This window comes from Rattus rattus, chromosome 6 (genome assembly GCF_011064425.1).
Source record: "Rattus rattus isolate New Zealand chromosome 6, Rrattus_CSIRO_v1, whole genome shotgun sequence".
Classification (NCBI taxonomy): domain Eukaryota; kingdom Metazoa; phylum Chordata; class Mammalia; order Rodentia; family Muridae; genus Rattus; species Rattus rattus.
In genome coordinates, this window is record NC_046159.1 from 6,056,465 (window position 1) to 6,077,097 (window position 20,633).

Genomic DNA, 20,633 nt, shown 5'->3' on the forward strand with positions numbered 1-20,633 from the left:
GGGTGCAGGGTAAACCTACACAGGGTGTGGACCTAATGAGCAGCCTAGCTGGTATATGCAGACGGACGTCGTTTGGGCTGTTAGTGGCCATTATTTCAAGGCATCCTTTATACTCACCGCCTCGGTGTGGACCGGGTGCACTGCAAAGAGCAGAGCTGTGACGAATGCCAGTCCTCGATTCTTGAAGACTGTCTTATCACAGGTATACATCAGCACGAGGGTCACCAGGCAGTGTAGAATGACGTTGACCGCGTGAAAGTAGAAAGGGTTCATGCCAGTCAGAAATATGTTTAGCCTGTTAAAAAGTAAAAATTCAAGATGGAGAGGTCTATACAAGCCATAGCCACAGCATACACACAAGAGGTCCACCCATCATTTAAGAAGATACTTCATTTGATAATAGCTTCCAGTGACTTGACACTTCATGCTTGTGGACCTTCCAGCTTTTTCCTATCTCAGAACTGACTCATCTACAGAAACCAACACAGAGACAGTTATGGTGCTATTCAGGGCACCTGGACCTCTTAAGGAAGGCAGACAGACACACAGCGATCGCTTTATAGTTCATGAAAGCCCCCTCTCCCCTTCCTGTCATTCTTGCTTTCACTTGACCCATGGGAGGGTGCCAAGTGCTGGTATCAGAGCCATGGCCACTGGAGATGGACAGAAACCAGGAGACTGCAACTGTGACTCAGTCAGGACAAACCAGGCATGAACGAGAGCGTGTGCTCTCCGCCACAGCACCACCAGGAGCCATATCTCCACATTCTACATCTGGAAGCTGCATCTACTGCCTCCCCATGCGGGACTCGTTAGCAATGCTTGCTACTACAAGCTGCAGCTGAGACAACAGGGAGAGCAGACTCGCCATGAGGATTTAGTGTTTGTAATGTTTTTATTAATGTTTATTTATTGTGTGTGTGCACGTGTCGGGGGGGAGAGGATGAAGTGGCGTCTCAAATGAATGCCACTGCACACATGTGGACCTGAGAGTATAGCTTGTGGGAGCTAGTTCTCTCTTTCTACCACATGGGTCTCAAAGATCAAATTTCGGGTCATCGGGCTTGGCAAAAAGCCTTTATCCGCTGAGCCATCTGGATGACCAGGGCTTGTTTTTATAATTCAAGTTCCCACCCGTCTAGGAATCTGATTGTTAACAGTGTGGTAAGCCAACTAAAAGAGAACCATAAACAGAAGGGAAGTCAGATGCTCAACATCAAAAAACAAAACAAAACCAAAAACCTTAATGGTACCAAAATACACAGCAGCTACATCTACAGACATCTAAAGTTGCCTTTAATAATAGGATAAAATGTCACTAACTAGATCTGTAGCGTGCAAGGTTCTTCCTGTTGCTACAACCCTTTAATACAATTCCTCACGTTGTGGGGACCCTAACCATAAAATTACTTATGTTGCTACTTCGTAACTGTAATTTTGCTACTGTTACGAGTTGTAATGCAAATGTCTGTGTTTCCCATGGTCCTAGGTGAGCCCTGGGACAGGGTCCTTCGACCTTCGAAGGAACTGTGACCCATAGGTTGAGAAGTGCTGCTGTAGAGGCATAGAAGATTCCCAAACAAAACCTCTTGCTAGGTACTCTGGGCACAAACCTGTAATCCCAACACTAGGATGGTTGTGGAAATAGGATTGTTGTGAATTTGAAACCAACGTGAGCTACACAGTAAAGCCCCTTCAGAAAAATCCTGTCGAAAGGCAAAAATTACTCTTATCTAGGGTGTCCTTGGGGCAGTGTGTCACAGCAGTCGATGGTCCACAACTCCCTGGCTTTCAGTCCATCACACCAAAACAACAATCCTACGTGTTTATCCTAGGGCTATTGACCTGCCTTTCTTACAAAAATGTCTTTGCCAAAACGTCCAACCAAGAATGTCACCCTTAGAGGTTCTAAATAGCCAGTGTGATTTGTACAGAGGTTGGACCTTCAGAACCTTAAACATCCCAAGCTTCATTTGGGCACCTGAATCTAAACGCCACAGTTACGCTTTGTGGTGGTGTGAGAACTGTCACCCGCCCCTCCCAGGCCCATCTATTTGAGCACAGAGTCCACAGCTGGTGGCACTATTTGAGGAGGTCATAGTTAGGAGGTGCATTCCTTGGTGGAAGAAGCATTTCACTGAAAAAAGGGTTTGAGAGTTCATGACCTCCCTTTACTTCCTGTTTTCCTCCTTCCTGTATGTAAATGAAAATGCGACCGGCCAGCTTCCTGTTCCATCATCTTGCTACACAATGCTTTCCCTGCCATGGTAGACTGTATCTCTCTGGAATGTAAGCAAAACAAGCTTTCTCCCTTAAGCAAGTGGAGATGGGATTTCCCAGAGCAGACAGGCTAGCAAGACTAGACAGAGTGGTAATCTCCCAGTACAGGGAGCAGAGGAAACCCTTCGTGAATGTGTGCTGTTGACATGGGCACTGCCATGCCAAGGATTCCAAAGCCTCAGCCCCATGGGGATGGCCCCTATGGGGACTTGCTATGAGCTGACCCTTTGGACCTAATACACATGCTGAGGTTTGGGTGAACAGGGTTTACTGGTGCCCTCCATCTGAGGGAAGGCAACACTATCTAATCCTGGCTTTCTTGTACCCATGTCTGTGTGTCTGTCCTTTCTTTATTCCCTCAGGGCTTGTAGTCAGGATTGAAGGACTGAAGCCATAGGAGTCATGTTAAATAGGTTTGATTGAGACAGGGCTCAGTCAGTAATGTAGAAGAATGACTGAGGATGATTCCTAGCATCAACCTTGAACGTCCACAAACACACACACACACACACACACACACACACAGACAGACACACGGAAATGGAAAAAAGGGGAGAAAGTGTGTACTTGCTGACTGACAATCCTAATCACAGAAAATTTCCATCATAAAATAAATATTTTTACACACATACCAACAGGCCTGTATCTCAGAGCATTATTTGTAAAATAACACAAACTAAAAGGGGTAAAAAGAGACACACGTAAGTGTGAGACAAAAATGCTAACAACATTTTCAAACATAACCTATCTGTGAGAACAGCGAACAGAATCTCTGGTTCTGGAAGCCAACATGGGTGCACAGAAAAAAAAGGGGTTGCGTTTCATAATTTAATAGGAGAGGGGCTGTGATGGATGTTGTGCAGCTATGCTTTAACAGAGACATTTATCAAAATATCTTGAGGTCTGCCTACATACATGACAGCCCGGGATGGATTTGCAGCCTACACAGAGTGGGGACTAATACATCAATGTCCTCCTGGACTGAGACCTCCAGTGCCTGTCACAGTGCCCTGGTGTTATCTCCGATTGCCTAATGTCACTGCCAACCGCTCGAACGAAACTACAGAATCCACGTTTACAAAGATCACAAAAAATGTCTGTGCTGAGAGGAGAAAAGTACACCGGAAGACCGACTGAGATCGGTGCCGCAAGTGTTCCTGTCGACACTATGCTGGGTGCTGAGACACACTGGGCACAATAAAAGTAACTAAATACGTGCATCCAGATTAGAACTGTTATACACATACTATGGCCCAGAAGGGGTTGTTACCCTCACCTGAAAAAGTTAATGTTCTTCAGCCATGGAAGCAGGACAAATCACCAATAGAAAGACAAGGAGTCACAGAACTCCATTCACCGTGCCAGTTTATTCAACAAGACATGCTAGGTGTCAACCACACAAGGAAGTGCCCAGCGATACAAAGAAAAATATGCTGTCTCCTCTTGAAGGATTCCCAGAGCAGTGAGAGTAAGAAAGAAACATACTCAGATGGAACGGCGGAGCTCCAGCAACGGAAGGACCTGCCAGGTCAGAGCTTTCAATGAGGGAAATGTTACCCAAGTGGAAAAGAGAGGCAAGACCCATGATACTCACTGAGGGGCAGCAGGGCTAAGACAGCATCTTAGACACTGGGGTCACTAACACATGGGAGCTCCAGGGTGGCGGGGGCCTTCTGAAATGGAGTCTCAGGAAGATGATTTGGGGGACATGGGGGACAGAAGTGATCAGAGAGCAGGGATACGATGTTTGTTTACAGCTTTGCTCTCCAGTGTCTGAAGCAAGCCTCACTCATGGATGTCACACGGTAAGTCCTGAAATAGATGATGGACGGACAGACGGACAAATAAATGAAGCACTGAGACAATGCACTTACTCTAAGTCTACCCGAGGGGAAAGCAAGGTCTAACTATACCAGAAACAGACTCCCCAAGGCCAGGTTCCTCCTATATACAGTTTTTATTTCACCTTTATACCTTTTAATATACTGTTTTAATATACTGTTTTAATCTGCCAAAAAATGTTTTAGAGCAGATGTCTGCATACAAATATTTCTAATTTATCTCAAAATATTAGAAGACTTGACAACTCCAGGCTGGCTGTGCTACAGGGGAACATTTGGGTACCTGTTTCATTAGGACAAATGTTCACAGTTAGCCAGTCTCCACAAGTCTCTAATGAAATCCACTCATTTATCACGGCACAGGATTTCCCTTCTAGAAAAGAAGACAGTAGATTGTTTCTTGGATCTCTATTTAGAATCACAAATGGGGAATGAAAATATAGGCAGAATGACTATTGTTTAAAAACAAAGTATATGCCTAGAGAAGAAGGTAGTACCATGGTCCTATAAATGTAGAGTACTATAAAGAGTACTCAGTCGCTCAGTTATGCGGTCAGCTGACACCTCCAGCAGCTGAGATTTCAACCTGCAGAGGTTCCCCATGAGGCCTGTGTCTAGGAAGATATAAACATCACATCGTCCTTGGTACAGTGTAGCTCACATCCAAGGCATTTACAGCTGTCTGTCTCCTATCCTCTGCTTCACCACAGTTCTCCTGAGAGGAAAGAGTCAGGTAACTTTGCCTTCACCAAGGCACTAGAGTGATGCTGTTGATGGGACAACTATAGAGTGGAGAAGCTGCGAGCCCTTCATTTCTGCAAGGTGACTGTGATCTACACGTGTGGAGGAACTGCCATGGAGAGGAGCTTTCCGATGTTTGTGAAGGGGTCCTTGGTTACAGAAGTTTGAATGCCAAACATGGTAGGAACATTCATGACAGGTAGCAGAAACAAATCTGATGCCAGAGGACTTGGACTACACCAGGGTCATGGGTGTGGGCAGGCCATCATGCCAAGGGAGCTGAGTGAAGTAGACAGGGTGGTCTAGAATGTTGCCTGACCTATGTACCAGGGAAATCCCAGGGGCGTGTGTGTGTGTGTGTGTGTGTGTGTGTTGTACATGTGTGTACGTGTGTGAGAGTATGTGTGTAAGAATGTAAGTGAGAATGTGTTGTAATTATCTATGTATGTGAGAGTGTGTGAGAGTGTATGTATGTGTATATGAATGTGTGAGTATGTCTGTATTGTGTGACTGCATGTACGTGTATGAGAGTGTGTGGATGTCTGTGAGAGTGTGAGTGTGTGTATGAGTGTATAAGTGTGTGAGTGTGTGTATGAGTGAGTGAGGGGAAGGGCACAGAAGTAGATTGGAGCCGCCACTGTGGAAAGTCTCCCCTCTGGCCCAGTTTCCAGACACAGCTCACTCATGGATTTGGAGCATTCAGACTGAAGTTCAGGGGCTCTGAGAATGGACTCTATGTCCCCCAGCACGAGTCTCTCTCTAGGATGCATCTTGATTAAGTTTTGTCTTTCTTCTTCCCCTAGACTAGACTATATTCTTTAAAGAATGTAGAAAGAAAGTGAGAGTTTAACTAAGCTCCTGACTGTGAGAGGAGGAGGTGGAGAGCTGGCCCCTTCTGCCTTTGCTCTCCTTTGATGTCACATTATTTGACCTGACTTTTCCTGGGACCTGATGTGGCTGTCCTGGAGAACAACCAGTCTGATTGCTTTGAGTTCATGCCCTGTTCTCCTGGTCAGCTTCACAGAGTGACAGGAGGTTCAGAAGAAGAAGGGGGATCTCAGTCAGAGATGCCGGTTAAGGTTATTTGAGAGAAAAAAAATCCTACTGCTTGTCCTAGTTCTAAAAGAGAAATAAAGCCTAAGTCAAATAAAATGAGAGATTCTTAGAGCTGAAAGGGAAAGATGGGCTTTTCCACTTCCAGTGCAATTTAAATTCATTTGTTTACTCAACAGAGTTCTTTTAGAATCTATTGTGCACTGAATGCAGTGGATTTCAGTGATGGAGAGAAATTAGCTTCTTAAATCTCTGAAAAACTGCTTGCAACTCCTGAAGACAATCATTAGTGAGTTTTAGAAACGTGATTGAGCACCATCATGGTGGTACTCTCAGGATGATCTGGAGGCTGAGACACTGCTCTGGCTAGATGGTGTCACGGGATTGTCACCAGACTCTTGTGGGCCGTTTGGGTCACCCAGACACTTGTATCTCACTTTAAAGGTTGACCAGTTGTATTGGAGTTCTCTTGAGGTACTGAACCCATAGAATGTATACATAGTACAAAAGAGACTTATAGGGTTATGTTACATGGTAGGGGCTGGGTGACAATGGCGGAGAAGCTGAGAATCCTGTAGCTGCTCAGTCCCCAGAGCTAGGTTCCTGGGCAGTCCCCATCCTGGGATGAGGCCTGGAAGGTCCCAAATCCTCATTGGAAGGCCGAAGAAGTAGGATGTCAGCAAAGGACACACTCAGGAAGAAGCAGTAGCTGGTAGACCATGTTTTGCTCTCCTTGGATCTCTTTGTGTCTTCTGTACTCTTTTGAACAAGTGTCACCACTTTGAGGATGGGTGTCTCCCCTCAACCCTTTCAGGAAACTGTCATAGAGGGGCCCTAGTTCTGTCCCCTAAGCAACGCTACATCCCATGGAGTTGGTGGTCCAGACAGATCAGCACACTTCAATCTAATTCTCTCTCTCTCTCTCTCTCTCTCTCTCTCTCTCTCTCTCTCTCACACACACACACACACACACACACACACACACACACACACACACACACCTGGGATTTCCCTGGTACATAGGTCAGGCAACATTCTAGACCACCCTATCTACTTCACTCAGCTCCCTCGGCATGATGGCCTGCCCACACCCATGACCCTGGTGTAGTCCAAGTCCTCTGGCATCAGATTTGTTTCTGCTACCTGTCATGAATGTTCCTACCATGTTTGGCATTCAAACTTCTGTAACCAAGGACCCCTTCACAAACATCAGAAAGCTCCTCTCCATGGCAGTTCCTCCACATGGGTAGATCACAGTCACCTTGCAGAAATGAAGGGCTCGCAGCTTCTCCACTCTATAGTTGTCCCATCAACAGCATCACTCTAGTGCCTCGGAGAAGGCAAAGCTACCTGACTCTTTCCTCTCAGGAGAACTGTGGTGGAGCAGAGGATAGGAGACAGATGCTGTAAATGCCTCGGATGTGAGCTACACTGTACCAAGGACGATGTGATGTTTATATCTTCCTAGACACAGACCTCATGGGGTACTAGTGGTCACCAAACTTCTTTGTGTGACCTTCAGTTATGACTCCCTGCTCCCATCCCATCATTATAACTTTTTTTCAGAGCTGAGGACCGAACCCAGGACCTTGCACTTGCTAGGCAAGCGCTCTACCACTGAGCTAAATCCCCAACCACTCCCATCCCATCTTAAGATAGTTGAAAGCATATATAGGGTGAAGTCTGAGATCTGCACCCAGGCAGGAGAATAGCAAGCTCAGCAGAAAAGTCAGTGTGCTCAGCAGTGAGCATTCTCCCCCCCTCCGCCCCCCCCAAAAAAACCCAAAAAACAAAAACAAAGCTCGGCCAGGAAAAGGTGGGGAGGGGAAGTATAGCCCCTTTATCATTTCTTTTGTGCATGTGCACATGTATGCAGAGATATGTGTGCATGTGAATTTGAAGAAGAACTTTAGCTGTCATTCCTCAGGTGCTATCCACCTGGATTTTGAGAGAGATCACCAAATGGACTAAGCTTGCCAGCCAGCAACCCTCAGGAATCTGCCTGTCTCTGTCTCCCCAGTACTGGCATACTATTAATAAGTATGGTGTTGCTACTGTGCCTGTCCTTTAAATAAATGGGCTCTGGATGATTGCACTCAGGTCCTCATGCTTGCAAGGCAAGCATTCTGAGCTACCACCCTGACCCTCTGTCATTTCTGGTATCTTTCCTGGGTGTACACAGCTCAGCCAGATTCACTGAATACACCCATTTTCCTCTGGCATTCCCCACCTGTAGCTGTCCTGTGACTCTCAAATGCTTGAAAATGGTTTGCAGGGTCAACTTAGATCATTCACCCAATTGACAACATCTGGGTCAGCTGATTTCCCCTGTGAGGCAAATCCCCACAGGCCATCAATCATTCTAGATCTCTTCCACATTACCTCTAGTTCTAGAGACAAACCAACAAATCATTACTTCATCTGAAGAAACAAACTATGCAACTGAATGGAGCTCAGTCCTCTCATCTTCACTATGAGAAAGCTACTCCCTGGGAAAGGTGCCAACCACCATCACTATCTCCTTGGCACTCCAAGTAATGACAGATTAAAGAGAAGGACATTAGAGGGTGGGACACAGTGTGGGGAGCAGGGGGTGGGGGACTGGCGACCACACAGGAAAGAGAACGTGTTCAAGAAAACTGTCAAGAGAAACTCAGCAAGTAACCAGAGCTCAACAGCCACATATCTTTGCTACAGTTGCAACCAAGCTGTCAATTTTGCCACATATCTTCATTACAGTGTTAACTGAGCTGTTAATTTTGCCACATATCTTAGTAACAATTGTAACTGAGCTGCTGATTTTGCACTTACTTTCTTCAGAAATGGTGTGCTTTCTAGCACACCTGGACACACTGCCATTCTATCAGGGTCTATCCACAGTTAATGAATAACCTAGACGAGGCAGAGTCCTGACGGAACTCTTGACTCAAATATCAGAGTCAGAGGCTTTATCCCCAAAGCACTGACCAGCTGGCTATAAAACAGAAGCTTCCCCCTTCTCTCTCATGTCCTTCAAGGACTCTAGAATACCTTGCATTTAAGGATTGTTATGGGAATTGCTGTTCGATAGGAGCTTGATAAAAACAAAACTCTGGACCACGGGGAGCTAGCTTTGCCTGGCTGGAGGCCTGGGGAATCCTAAACACACATTTGCCAGGCCTCAAGATGCCCCTGGCTCAGGGCATCAGGGTGGCAGCATGTCCGAGGGAAGTATGAGCAAACCTGGTCGGGGCTCAGGGTTTTACTAGGGCTTCATTATTTGGTCCACTTGATTGACACACGACTGAACTCAGTCTGTAGTCCCTTCCCCCTCCCTCTTTAAAGGAGAGGCAGAGCTGCCATTGCATAGCTCAAAGCCCAACCCTCTACTCATTACATTTTTAGCACCACCAGCACCGTCTGAAGCATGGGGCCTACACTGAGTCACCTACTCCTTGGGTGTGGTGAACCCATTAGCCCACTGCGAATATGAAATTCCTCACATTGAGAGATTCCAAGAAATCTCTGAAGTAACCCAAACCAAAAACCAGACCAAATCTAGATGGCTATATTAGAGCAAAGGAAATCATAGCCCAGGCTAAATAAAGTAAAAGAAAATGTAGCCGAGGCTAGTACATTTGACAAGACTCTGAGGTCCTGGTGCTTCATGTGGTTACTTTGTAGAAAGCAGGACATTGGCACGAATGGATCTTAATCCCCCAAAGGAAGAAGGGGATGGAACTTCATTCTGGGCTTTGCCTCCAGCCTTGAACTTGTGACATGCATTCTACAGCTTTTTATACTACCCTGGGGGAAAGGACGAATGGTGCCAAACTAAAAAGGGCCATTCTCTCCACATGATAACTGAGAGACACAATCCTTCTCTAACAGCCAAAGCTGTGGTACACAGGAACTTCAGGAATCCCCTGCACTTTTTCCTCCACTTTTCTCTTTGAGAGAGCAAGGAAAAAGGTAAATTAAGACAGAAAACTGGAGCTGGAGAGATGGCTTAAGAGCACTGACTGATCTTCCAGGGGTCCTGAGTTCAATTCCCAGCAACCGCATGGTGGCTCACAACCATCTGTAACGGGGTCTGATGCCCTGTTCTGGTGTGTCTGAAGACAGCTACAGTGTATTCACATACACGCACATAAAATAAGTAAATATTTTAAAAATAAATAAATAAATAAAAGACAGAAAACCGGGCTAGAGTGGTTAAGAGCTCTCGCTGCTTTTCCTGAGTTTGCTTTCCTGTCATGAGGCAACTCAAAACCTACCCATCACTCTAGCTCCAAGGATACCTGACAACACAGGTCAGGCAAAGTTCTACATGTTATAGACAGCTCTCAGAGCAGTGACAGAACGCTGAAACCAGGAACAAAAATGGTGTCGGCAGTCGGCATATGGAAGGACTGGATAAGGGCGGTCTTTCAAATGGCCAGCGTGCTGAGTGTCTGACTCCTAGAAGGTGGTTCAAACCAGTGCTACTCTGGAGGAAAGGGTGAATGGGAAGAGTTCATGCCATGAGAGCTCTGACCTAAGCAGGGAAGGTGCAGTGCTGGACTAGTGATATAGGCAGGTGGAGTCTAGCTGGAGAAACAGAACACAGGGCAGGGGGTTCTTGGGGGCTGCATCTGGTCCCGGGTTCCTCTCTGTCTCATTCTATGCTTCCTGCTACATGTGGTGGCAACTCTTCTCTGTAATACCCTTCTGCCATGATGATGCTCTACTTCACCTAGGCCCAGAAACCCATAGAGCCAGGCAATCATTCACTGTGAGCTAAAATATAACCTCCCTCCCTCCCTTCCTTCCTTCCTCCCCCCTCCCTCTCTCCCTCTCTGCCTCTGTCCCTCCTTCCCTCCCTTCCTTTCTTCCTTAAACGAATCTCAGGTGTCTGTCACAGTGCTGAAAAGGAGACTAACAGACCAGCATAAGAAAGTGAAAGTGAAACACAGCGGGTACACAGATCAGGAGCCCTGGGAAAGCCTCTATGACAACGTGATGTCTGAGCAGACACTGGAGGTACAGAGAAAGCTGGCCCTGCCCAGCATGGAGAGGGTTTCTAGGAGAAGACAGGACAGCCACAGCAGCAGTCTGCTCTGTGAAGGAGCAAGGGCTCCAGGGTGCTGGGTGGAGATGACAGCTTAGACCTCAGGGTGGAGTCCAGGACTTTGCAGGCAGAAGCCACGTCTTATCAGTGAGAGAGACACAGTACCATTCCTTTGGCATGAGCAAACATTCCTCAGTCCTCATAAAGAGGAATGGCTAGACTCAAATCTGGAAAAAATAAGACTGTGGCTACAAAGAAAAATAGAAGGATATTTGTCGATAAAAACAGACTGCATTTGAAGGCATTCCCCAATTTCCTTTGGGGACAAACTTGTAAAAACCCCCACACTCTAGAACTCTATTCCTGGCTTCCTATACAACCAAACTGAGGTCTCAACCATAAGACACAATCACAGTCTCTACCTCCAGGGTTTTTTGTTGTTGTTGTTGTTGTTGTTTTTTTGTTTTTTTGTTTTTTTTTTTTTGTAGTATAGAAATTTCAAAGTTTGGGGGCTTTTTATTTAATATTTTTTATTGATTGTTAATTTCACATCATGCACCCCAATCCCATTCATCTCCCTGTCCCTTTGTACCCACCCTCCACCCTTTCAACCTCCTCTTGGAATTAAAAGAAAAAAAGTCTCCTTGTGGAAGCTGTAATGTGTGACAGTGTGTCCCTTTATCAACACATCTTCACTTGCAATGAGTCATTTGTCTGGTCCAAGGCCTCTGGCTCCTGCTACACCATCAATACTGGATCCTCTAGGGGACTCCTCTAAGATTTCCTGTTGCTGTCTTTTGTCATGGAGGTCCTGCAGCTTTGGATCTGCAGAACCAGCCCTTTTATATGCTTTAGCTCTTGATAGATGGGGTAGGCCAGCTCAACGACCTGCATTTGAGGCTGGTGGTAGCTGAGTTGGTCAGCCCACCAGCTCTCCTGCTCCCACACCATCAGGGTGAGCTTTCCAGCACTGCCCTGGCTAGCTCACCCAATGCTGCAGTTGGCAAGGGGTAGATAGGACCAGCTCTCCTGTCCTCATGCTGTAGGGGCAGCTCAACCAAGCCCACTTCAGCAAAGTCAGCTCTGTTGTGCTGCCCAGGTAAGGTACAGGGCCTGCTCTCCCAAACCCTATAGACAGGGGCTGGACCAGATCTTCTTCATGACCTCAGGGCTGGGTGGTTTTGTTTGTTTGTTCTCTAAGACCATTTCCCTCCTGCCCCACCAGAGTTTTTACTGCCTTCAATCCTTTTTTTTTTACTTGCCTGTGTCTCCATCGAGGAACACCCTGGGTACCTTAATCAAACATCCCAGACTATCTTCATTGTCTAGAATAGGACAGAGAGCAGTTGTCACCCTTGCAGAGAGACAGACTGCCTGTCAATGAGACTTCAAAGAGGACAGTAGGAGTAGACACAAGATGAACATCTCACGGCTCTTGGGTGTAGATGATGGTAGCTAATGCTCGCACATTCTTAGAGTCGGCAGAATGCTATGTTTACACGATGCAAACTCCTGGTAAAATCTGTCATTATCAAGCATTCAAGCATCGCGGGCCCCCACAGCACACACGGCACAGAACACTAGCATATTCTATTTTTTAGCTCTGACATTTAAACCACCCACTTCACTTTTATGATTTATGTCAGCATCAGGAGCGTTCAGTAAAACTTTATAGCAAACAGTGATCTAATAGCCTAAACACGGAAAGAAAAACCAGGAGTTTAAGGTCCTGTAATTATCCTTAGCTTCCCCATCTTCAGTGCCGAAGACCTCGGGTTCTTGAGGCAGGTTCCGCTCACTGACTGAAATGGAAATTTCCACAGGAACTTCTTCCCAAGAGGATAAAATGAAAACGCTAAGTACCTTTTAAATCAATCAAAGCAATTTTCAAGGGGCGTTATGGGCACTGTGGCCTTCGATTCTGTCAGTTCAGTATCTACAGAGAAGCTTAATGCATTCCCCCTGATTTCAGAGGTAGTGTCCAGGGTGGGGAAGGATATTATGTCTTCACAGGAAAATGGACGAAACCAGAGACCAGGAAAGACAACTATCAGATGTTTCCTCTCATAGGTGGAACTTGGATTTTATAGAGATATAAAAACACACACACACACACACACACACACACACACACACACACACACACACACACACACACACACACACACACACGGCATCCAGGTGAGCCTGGAGAAGAGGTAAGGGACCAACGGGTGGGGCAGCCAGGACAAAGGGGAGAACATGAACTATACAGGATACACTTGAGTGAAAACAGTCTGTGTGAAGACCCTCTGACCCCAGTTATGTACACTGAATAAACACCAATAGAAAAGAAATTAGGGATAAAAACAAGCAGAATCAAGAGAGTGAGGTCTGTGGAGTAAGGGAAACACGCTTTGCTTCTCCTTTACTTCCATCTAAAAATATTCCTGTACGGCCTTGCTCACGAGTGTTTGAGAAGACTGGGCGTGAGGTCTGACGAGTTAGCACCACAGATATATCACATGCCAGGATACCCCGTTTCTCACAGCCCTGAGGCTCCATCTTGATGAGGAGAACTTGCGGAAGACCTGACTCTCACACCTTCCCTGACACCCTCAGCAACTGAGGAGGAGCTGAGGGAGGCTGCAGGCCTGTAACCGAGCTTCTGACGTCACCACCAGGGGTAGTCAGCACGAGACCCCACAGCCTGAAAACCTGCACCAACCTTCAAGCCTGATCATGGCCACTCCACTCCCACCTTTGAGACCCCTCAGAAATGTCTGCTGGGGCCAGCCCTCACTCAGAGTCGCCCTAGGTAGGGGGTTCTAGAAGCAGTCCCAATGTAGGTAGCTAAAGGAGAACAATCCCATCACACCTTGTGGACCCTGAAACTGTTATGATCTGGTAAACTCCTCCTCAGTCACCTTGATCCTTTACGTGAGAAACCTGATCAGGCTGGTTACTAAACAGGTGTTATTCTTTATACAGAGCATTGCCAGGGAAAAAAAGAGAATTATGTATGACTTGATTATGTTTGCTCTTAGGGAAGGTGCTATCTCCCAGGCACTATGTGACACTCGTTCAATGTCTCGAGGATATAAACTTACTTTTACTAAAAGGAGAAAAGACTTTAAATATTGATTTGGGGTTCTGTGAGAAAAAAATGTAAGGTGCAAAAATGAGAGAAAAATGGATAAAGTACGGGACAGCTACAGAGTACATACCACTCCGAAGTGAAAAGGAATGATCTTTTCACTGCACACAACTGTCTAAATAAAGCTCTGGAGGAATGCTGAGAGACAGAGAGACGCGGGCGGGGTCTCAATAAAGCATACGTTAAACAATTTTGCTATATGACATTGAAATGACAGAACTATAGAGATGGAGGATTAGTGGTCACCATGGGCCACGTGGGTGTTTTATTAATTAGGTGTTAGAGCTTAGGTGCATTGCTCCAATGGGGAAGTATAGGGTCCACGAGATGGAAGTGTTCTAGGCATTGTGACTTTGGTAGAGTTTCAGAAATAGATGCCTGTCCTAAAACTGCAGAGAACTAAATATACACCAAGATAAACAAAATGCACATTCGAAAGCCGATGAAATTTAGGGGTGGATATATCTCATAGATTATATCAACATTAATTTCCTAGCACCCAGGAAACACCCACAATGAGCTGACTATTCCCACGTCAATCACTCATTAAGAAAGTGCCTTTCAGGCTTGCCTTACGGCCTGACATTATGGAGGCATTTTCTCAATTGAAGTTATCTCCCTCACAGGTGACTCTAACTTGTGTCAAGTTGACATAAGAACCAGCCAGGACACTAGGCCAATGCTTGGTCCAAATAAAACAGTTTTCCCTCTTGCAGGTTCAGGTTATGTAGATCTAACCAGGCATGGTGACTCACCGAATGTGTAATCTCAGCACGAGGAGGCCAAGGCAGGATTATGATCAGTAAAGAGACAGCCTGAGCTACATAGTGAATCCCAAGCCAGCCCAAGCTATGGAGTGAGAGCATATCTCAAGAAACAAACAAACAAAAAACAAAAACAAAACAGAACAGAACAAAAACATTAAAAAAAAAGAGAGAGAGAGAAGGTAAAGAGAAAAAAAGAAAAAGAAAAGCTTGAGCTTCTTGCTGCTACACATTACATGGGGCACACCTCATTTACCGTGGAAGAGTTGGCCACTCTAACTGAAAGGGACCAAAGGAGCAGAGGGGACTGGGCTGCTGCTGCTGCTGCTGCTTTCCCTTCCAGATGAGGTAGCTACTCCAAGTCACACCCTCCTGCTCTCTAGACTCACAACTCAAATGGCCCATTAAAAAAAAAGAGGGAGAGATTTCTGTGTCTCTATTTGCTTTCTATTTCTGTGATAAACACAACACAACACATACACACACACACACATTTATATATATGGACACACTCTGTATGTGTGTACATGTGTGTGTGTGTGTGTGTGTGCGCACGCGCGCGTATGTGTAGAAAAAGGTTTATTTACCTTACACATCTGGACCACAGTCCCATCATTTAGGGAAGTCAAGGCAGGAACCGACATGGAGGTGCGTGCTTACTGGCTTGCTCAGACCAGGAACGTCACTACACACAGTGAGCCGGGCCCTCCCACATCAATCATTAATCAAGGAAATACCGGCCCAGGTTTACCTACAGACCAATCTGATGGGAGCATCATTTCTCACTTGAGTTTTCCTCTTTCTAGATGACCCTAGCTTGTGACAAGTTGAGAAAGGGGGGAGGGAGGGGAGGGGGGGAGAGAGAGAGAGAGAGAGAGAGAGAGAGAGAGAGAGAGAGAGAGAGAGAGAGAAACCAAACAACCAAAAAAACAAAACCCCCAAACCAAAGAGCAAGCGTCTTAGACACTTATACCAGAAAGAAGCTGCATATCCTTCCTTTCCCCTACTTGGCCGCCCTGCTCATCCCCACCCTCTTTCTATCTCCACCTCCTTCCTCAGGTTGGGGTTGGGGTATGAAGTCAAGCTAGTGAGAAAAGGTGGAGTTGCTCCACAGCCCTTCCTCCTCTGCCCTGGCGCAGTTCCTATTAGGAACTATTAAAAGCACTTGGACAGCCAGCACCTTACCATCCTCCAGCAGGCATTCAACCCTGGCGCTTTAAATGGAAACTGTTCAGGCCAGGGACCAGGGCAGGCTTCAGGGCTGTAAAAAGTGGAGTGCAGTGAGCTTATTATACACCTTCAAATTAATCAACAGCCTCACCCAGTCCATGAAAACGCTTATCGCCCATCCAGTGTAAAAAGAAGCATTCCTAGTTTTATGGTTTAAAAAAAAATAAAAAAAGCACTTGGGAAATTAAAAGGGCTGAGAAACTCTGCAGTCAAGCCTATCTTCGGGATGAAAACTGACACAACTTTCCAAAGATAAATGTTTATAAAACATCTCCTTGGGAGTCAGACGTGTTATTTTCTCGCCCTCTTTAAAACATTGGTTTATTTGAAAGAATTACGTGAAAGCCAACTGCAGGTTTTCCTTTTCTCTCCAAAGCCTTGGGCCTGAAGGCTCGTGTTAACTGTTGTTTTGCCAGCTGTCCCCAGAGATCAGTGCCATAAACTATGGCTCCTATGACAAAGATTTGAAAACGAGTTAATACGGGGCTAATACCCGGTGAGCTGCTGTGTCCTGCCAGCTCAAACGCGGAGCCAAGTTACAGTGAATGGAGTTCAGCTGTTTGGTTCCAACCGGTCCTTTCCCCAGGATTCAAGCAGATACACCACCCTACCAATGCGTACTCTCGGTCCGGACCCGCTACTTCACGCCAGGAATGCTGAGTCATGGTTCCGGAGCTGGGGAAGGGGCTCTCTGCGCCCCTCCACCTTGCGCGTTCTCAGTGTGGGTCCCGGGGGCTGGGCGCAGCACCGCGGATGCAGCGGCTAGGGCTGGAGATGCTCGGGTTAGGGAAGCTATCAGCAGCCCAAGTACGCAAAGCCGGCTGCTCAGAGTAGGGTGCCTGACCCTTCTCCCCAGCTCCTGCCTGGAACACTCAGAGCCCAGCATCTCGAGGAGCATCCTAGGCCACCTGATCCGGTCCTCTTTACTCCTTATCTGCCCAGCAGTACAACCTCCCTGGAGAAGCTGACAACTTGGAGCATCGCCACCATCTGGAACCCGCTAATCCCGAGTAGGAAAGACTCCAGTGAGAAGTCACGTCTGCCATCCCTGAAGCCCCGGAGATGTAACAGGGAGAACTCGGTCCCAACTCCGCACCCAGGAAGCGCGGGAGAACCTAGGTTTAGCTGGGAGGACAAGGGGCAGAGCAGAGATCTTCCTGAGAGGCGCGGAGAGAACCCAAAACAGAGCCAGAAGAAAACGGTGTAGTGCTTCAGCACCGGAGCAGAGCCTTGAGAACCTGAAGCTATCCCGAGTAAGGATAAGAGGCAGAACCAGGAGGATTCAGGACTGAACCTAAAGCAACAGGATCAGACTCCGAACCGGGAGGACCAGAGCGACGAGGTCTCGGGGCAGAGCGGAGAGAACCTCCTTCAGAGAATCTGGGGCTGAGCTGACAGAATACTAGAGTCTGGAGGGCCTGGGACAGACCCTGGAGGACCCAGAGCCTAGCAGAGAGCACTTAAGATAGGAGTATCAAGCATAGAGCCCAGAGAACCTGGGGCAGAAACTGGAGGACCGAGCAGGACACAAAAGCAAGCGTAAAACCAGGCTGAGCAGCCAGAACTCGAGGTAAATCCGGGAGAATCTGGCTGACAGCAAGAGGACCTGGGGTAGAGCCGGGAGAACCTAGCTGAAAGGGGAGAACAACCTAGAGGAGGTACCGAGGGACCTGTCAGAAGTGCCCCCGCAGTGCCATCCCTTTTCCAGGGACAGGTGTCTAGCCCCCAGGACACACAGGGCTCACCTGAAGGACAGCACGCATAGCGGCCGATAGGACTTGTGGCTGGTGCTGTCCGCCAGGCCCTTGCCCCAGAAGTCGTTAGCGAAGATAGCCCAGCGCAGCGGAGCCCCGGGCCGCACGTCGGGGTTGTTCACGATCGCCCACACATCGTCGTGCACAAACTCGCCCCGCAGCGAGCGGCCGTAGCAAAGGCAGCTGGCCCCAGCTAGCAGCGCCGCGGCCCCGGCTGGAACCAGCCCGCAGCGCGGGCGCCGCGAGGGCGCGCGCTCCCCGCCGCCGCGGTCCCCGCGGGTCACCAGCATCGCACCGCCCGCACGGCCGCTCCCGCGCGGCGCGCATCCCTCCGGCCGGGACCCGGGCGCGCGGCGGCCTGCTTGGCTCGGGCATCGCGCGCCCAATGTCCCCGCCCGGGCGCCCGGTGCTCCGCCGCCGCGGTGGCCCAGCTGCAAATAAACAGCGATCCCCCCGCCTCCCCGGGCCATCGCCGCCGCCTCCGCCCACTGCGCATGCCCGCTTGCGCGCCTCCGCCTCCTGGATCCTGGGACCTGAGGTCCCCAACACCTGGCCTCTACCCGCTGGCGCTGCGTCCCAGACGGCCAGAGCGCGCAGGTGGAGTGGGTTGCTGCAGGGGTTGGGGGAACACTCGAGAAGGCCACCCAGGGTCCCACCCGATACGCGCAGCTGCTCTCCCAAACCTGTTCCCTGCCTATCTTAGCTTCGGAGGGGCATATCTCCGCCGCCTCCCGGCCGCAAGTCGGCAGGCTTGTCAGGTACTCAGTCTGCACCCCAACACCCTCTCTCCCTGGAGGCGTGAGCGATTCGACACCAGCAGGACAGCTAAAAGACAAGGCCAGCACCCGCGGGGCTTGAAGTCTTCCGCCGTGCTATCCCCAGACCTGGGAATGCAACGCGCGCAGCAGTCCCTTTCCCCAAAGCCCAGGGGCGCATCCCGGGCTGTGGACTGCCTCTTTGCCCGTTTCTGCAGCTGCTTATAAGCCCCGGGTTTATTTCCATACGGGAAGCTCTTCCTTTTGTTTTTCCCTTAAAGTCTTAAGCAAAGAGGGAGGCGCCGAACATTACTTCTGGCTTTCTTTTGGTTTTGGTTTTGAGACACTGTCTTAGGCTGTCATTCAGGCAGTCCCCGCATTCAGGATATGGGAGCCAGGCTGACCTCTAATCCAAGAATACCCCTTGCCTCAGCCGCCCAGGCCAGCTACTTTACCTGCTGTCTTACTGGTTGGATCTCTTGGGTATAATTACTGTCTTCTGGGTGGTGCAAGCGAGACTGCCTTCACCCTTCAATACAAATTAAAACTATGAGCCTTGGCATTGCCTCTGGCTCAGAAACTTCCTGTCTTTCTCGAAATTGTTCTACTTTTGAATGCCAATCAAAATAAATAAATGAGTTACTCTAGAAAAACACGGATTCCCCCTAGTATTGAAAAGCCCATTGGTTTTTTCGGGCCACTTTTGAATGGACATGGCTTTATTACTGAAATTAACTGAGACTTCCGTACATCCAGACCCCAAACCTCAAAATAAAGTCGTCATTAAAACAAAACAAACTTTTGACCATCAAGAAAAGGAACTTGAAATGTGGAGGAGAATCTGTTCTTCGAGCCTCCCAATGGTTCCTTAGTTTTTAACACCGGAGCATTTAGTGCAGCAGTTCCCAAATTAACAGGGACGTAGTCGGAGGCAGGATCCATTCTCACCTCTTTTGATGTTTTGCTTATTGTTGTGTTTTTCCTGGTGAATCAAAACGGGCGAGAGAGAAGCAAAGCTGAAATCTTGTGTGCTAATGACAGCTTTCTTAGAACATCTGACCCTCAATGACTGCCCTAGTGCACGACGCACCTGTGTCTTTTGCTCCCTCCATAGTAATAAAAAAAAAAATGGCTGTAGGTTTTCCTGGTGCACATTGTGCTAAGGAAGGGTAAAGGCACAAAGCTACTTGAGTACTCTGTGTGTGTGTGTGTGTGTGTGTGTGTGTGTGTGTGTGTGTGTGAGAGAGAGAGAGAGAGAGAGAGAGAGAGAGAGAGAGAGAGAGAGAAATTGACTGTCATGTCTGTGTGAGAGAGAGCCTGACTGTGTGAGAGACTGTGTATGTGTTGAGAGCAGTAAACAGCACAATACGGACATTTCCCAACCAGGTCAGCAGAAAAATGACATCACCTTGTGGAAACGGCCACTGGTGATAGTTCCTCTGTGTGTGTGTGTGTGTGTGTGTGTGTGTGTGTGTGTGTGTGTGTGTGTGTGTGTGTGATGAACAAGAGCTAACTAGGGACAATACCCTAAACCCAGGAGAGTGACTCCAAGAACAGATTCTGTGGCAGCTCACGTCTTCACAGCATTCTTTCACAAGAGGCTCACCTCCCTTCATCACAGCAGTTTGGGGTTTTAGGTGAAGCAGAATCAGAGTTGCCGTTGACAGTGATCTTAATGGAGGGGACCAGAGCTGAGACTCCAGAGAGAGGGAGAGGCATTTCAGGAAGCTTAGCATCCATGTTCAGCGTGTGGCATCTAGGTGCTGGCTGCCTCTGGGGTTCGGTGACACTTTCACTATCACCACTTCAAATGATGGATTTGGAGTTCATTCAGAATCAAGACAGTCTCTAAGTCACAAGGTTCAGCCCAGAGCTTTCCGGTTTGGTGTGAGAGCCATCCACTGCACAGAAATTTCACCTTGAGGGTTGGATTTGGACTTTGTGAAAGCTCTGGGAAGCACATAATCCATGCTGGACCACGGACACTGTGGTGCTCACGTTGCTAACCTTGAAGCTCCACTGGTTGGACGTATTAAATGTGTTTCAACTT

General features: G+C 47.9%; 1 protein-coding gene across 1 annotated transcript in view; it reads right to left on the reverse strand.

The window, feature by feature from the left end:
- Positions 1-20,323, reverse strand: part of LOC116903693 (protein O-mannosyl-transferase TMTC1-like) — a 33,572-nt gene extending 13,249 nt beyond the window's left edge. Inside the window, exons 1-3 of the mRNA XM_032906366.1 lie at positions 20,190-20,323; positions 17,820-18,653; positions 118-295 (exon numbers count right to left, since the gene is read on the reverse strand). Coding sequence (XP_032762257.1) covers positions 118-295; positions 17,820-18,653; positions 20,190-20,323 — 1,146 coding nt within the window. The remainder of the gene's footprint in view (positions 1-117; positions 296-17,819; positions 18,654-20,189) is intronic.
- Positions 20,324-20,633: the final 310 nt, after the last annotated feature.